This window comes from Borostomias antarcticus (assembly GCF_949987555.1).
Source record: "Borostomias antarcticus genome assembly, chromosome: 21".
NCBI lineage: Eukaryota > Metazoa > Chordata > Actinopteri > Stomiiformes > Stomiidae > Borostomias > Borostomias antarcticus.
In genome coordinates this window covers 4,787,352-4,789,851 of record NC_140254.1, presented here as the reverse complement: position 1 = coordinate 4,789,851, position 2,500 = coordinate 4,787,352, and the positions used below count along the sequence as shown (strand labels likewise).

At 51.1% G+C, this 2,500-nt stretch overlaps 1 protein-coding gene across 1 annotated transcript in view; it reads right to left on the bottom strand.

Moving 5' to 3' along the window:
- epha10 (EPH receptor A10) overlaps positions 1–386 on the bottom strand; it is a gene marked incomplete at both ends in the record, with an annotated part of 62,177 nt that extends 61,791 nt beyond the window's left edge. The window contains 1 exon segment of the mRNA XM_084455554.1: positions 143–386. Within this exon segment, the coding sequence (XP_084311680.1) occupies positions 143–386 (244 nt within the window).
- Positions 387–2,500: the final 2,114 nt, after the last annotated feature.

The following is a 2,500-nucleotide window of genomic DNA, read 5'->3' as shown; positions in this document are numbered from 1 at the left end:
AAATACAACACCTTATGATTGGTCCCTTAACAAAGCAGCACTATGGGCTGGCAACAAACCCTACAGCCCGTCAACAAAAACAAAGTCATTAAGCATCATTTACAGTAAGGAGAAGTGGGTATTAAAAAGGCAAGGCGCTGACGCATGTTCCCTCTTGGCACCAAAGCGTCTGAAGGGGCCCAGTGGGGCGCCGCGTGCCGAGCGCTGCCCCCAGATCTCTTCGGGCGGCCGTGATGGCACTCCGCCGCCGTGAGCCCGTTTTCCGCCACGTCGTTGTACCCGCATTGGCCGGACGGCTGCGTGACCGCCGTGGCGTTCGCTGAGCCGTCGCCGTGGCTCTGATTCGATATGACGCGATCAAAGATTCCGCCGGCGCCGGCCCGCATCTCGGAGCGCCGCTTGTGTTCGGTTCTCCCCCCCCCCTGCGCCTCTGACGGATGAGAGAGGGCTGATTTGGGACTCTTCGGAGAAGCCGGCTAGGTCCGGAACACTGCGGGAGACGGGGGTCTTCTGGGTCTGAATGGGACCGCCCCCCCGCGGAGTTAACCGCCACAGACAGCCCTGAAGGCTGCTGGGTAGCTTCCCAGACAAACAGGAGGGACGAGCTGGTCTGAGCTGGAACGCCCTCCGAATCGAAGTGTTGGCGTAGGATCTGACAGAGAGCCAAACCTTCCTGTTCTCACACACACACACACACACAGCCACCTGTCTCACACACATATTCACACACACACACACACGCATATACATAATGCATGACCTTTCTTGTCTGGAACAAAAACCCCTACACACACACACACACACATAAATATTAACAAAAAGGCGAGATAACACAGCAGTCAATAACCGTCGGGCGCTATTTATTCAGCCATCCATCCGTTCCTTTGTTTATACCTGGTCTCCATCCAGGCACTGTGATTAGCTGTGTGTGGCAGCATCACACTTGTGATTGGAGGAACCGTTAATCAGATTGATCTTGTGTGTGTGTGTGTGGGGGGGGGGGGGGGGGGGGGGGGGCAAAAAAGGTTGCCGGGGTAACAGCTGGAACAGGCATGCCGAGGGAGAAGGAGAAAGAGAGAGAGAGAGGTGTGTGTGGGGGGGGGGGAGTGCGCCGTAATCTATCCTGGGCATCAATAACCATGTCCTGAAATATAGAGTCTGACTGTGATACACACACACACACGCGCGCGCGCATTACACACACACACACACACACACACACACACACACACACACACACACAGGCTCTCTCTGGTTTATCACTGGCTGGAGGTCAATGGAGACCTGATTTCCATGCTGAATTGATCAGATGCACATTGAAATACACACACACACACGCCAAGTGCACTTAACATAAAGGCACTTAACATGAAGGCATATGCACTTACAGTATGCATGAGAGCATGGATATGTAGCCATAATAGCTAAGCACACACACAAAGGCACACACACACACACACACACACCTCACAGACAAACACACAGACACACAAACCACACAAACACGCACCTCACAGACAAACACACAGACACACAAACCACACAAACACACACACACGCACCTCACAGACAAACACACAGACACACAAACCACACACACACACACACACACAGACACACACAGCCAGGCTCTCTCTGGCTTATCACTGGCTGGAGGTCAATGGAGACCTGATTTCATGCTGCATTGATCAGATGCACACTGAAACACACACACACACACACACACACACACACACACGCACACACACGCCAAGTGCACTAACATGAAGGTATATGAGGGCACAGTATGCATGAGAACATAGGCAGATAGCCATAATGGCTAAGCACACACACAAAACAGCGCGCACAAACACACACACGTCACAGACAAACAGACACACAAATGACACAAACACACACACACACACACACACATACTTCAATCCAATCAAGCCGGTCACTATTGGCAGAGACTATCTCTGCAGCAAATTGATTGTTTTACAGCACTACACTAGGACAATGGTGACATCTGTCATCTGTGTGTGTGTGTGGGGGGGATGAGAGAGAGAGAGAGAGAGAGAGAGAGAGAGAGAGAGAGAGAGAGAGAGAGAGAGAGAGGGAGAGGAGAGAGAAGTTAATATATGTAGAACTGATTCACTTCACACCAGTTAGCATGTGATTTACTGTGATTTTAGGAGACTACAGTGTTCCAACACTCATCACTGATTTGTGTGTACCCAGTCTGGGTTTTTATTGATTGATACACACTCACACACACACTCATACTCACACACACTCATACTCACACACACACACACACACACACACACACACCTCAAGGGAGGAGCAGCAGGAGCGGTCTCTGTCGATTAGCAGTCTGGAGAATTTTTACACCTACAGTAATAGTCTTTGATTGCAGGTCGCACCAGATCGATACCCCAGACAGACAGTGTGTGTGTGTGTGTGTGTGTGTGTGTGTGTGTGTGTGTGTGTGTGTGTGTGTGTGTGGTGTGTGTGTGTG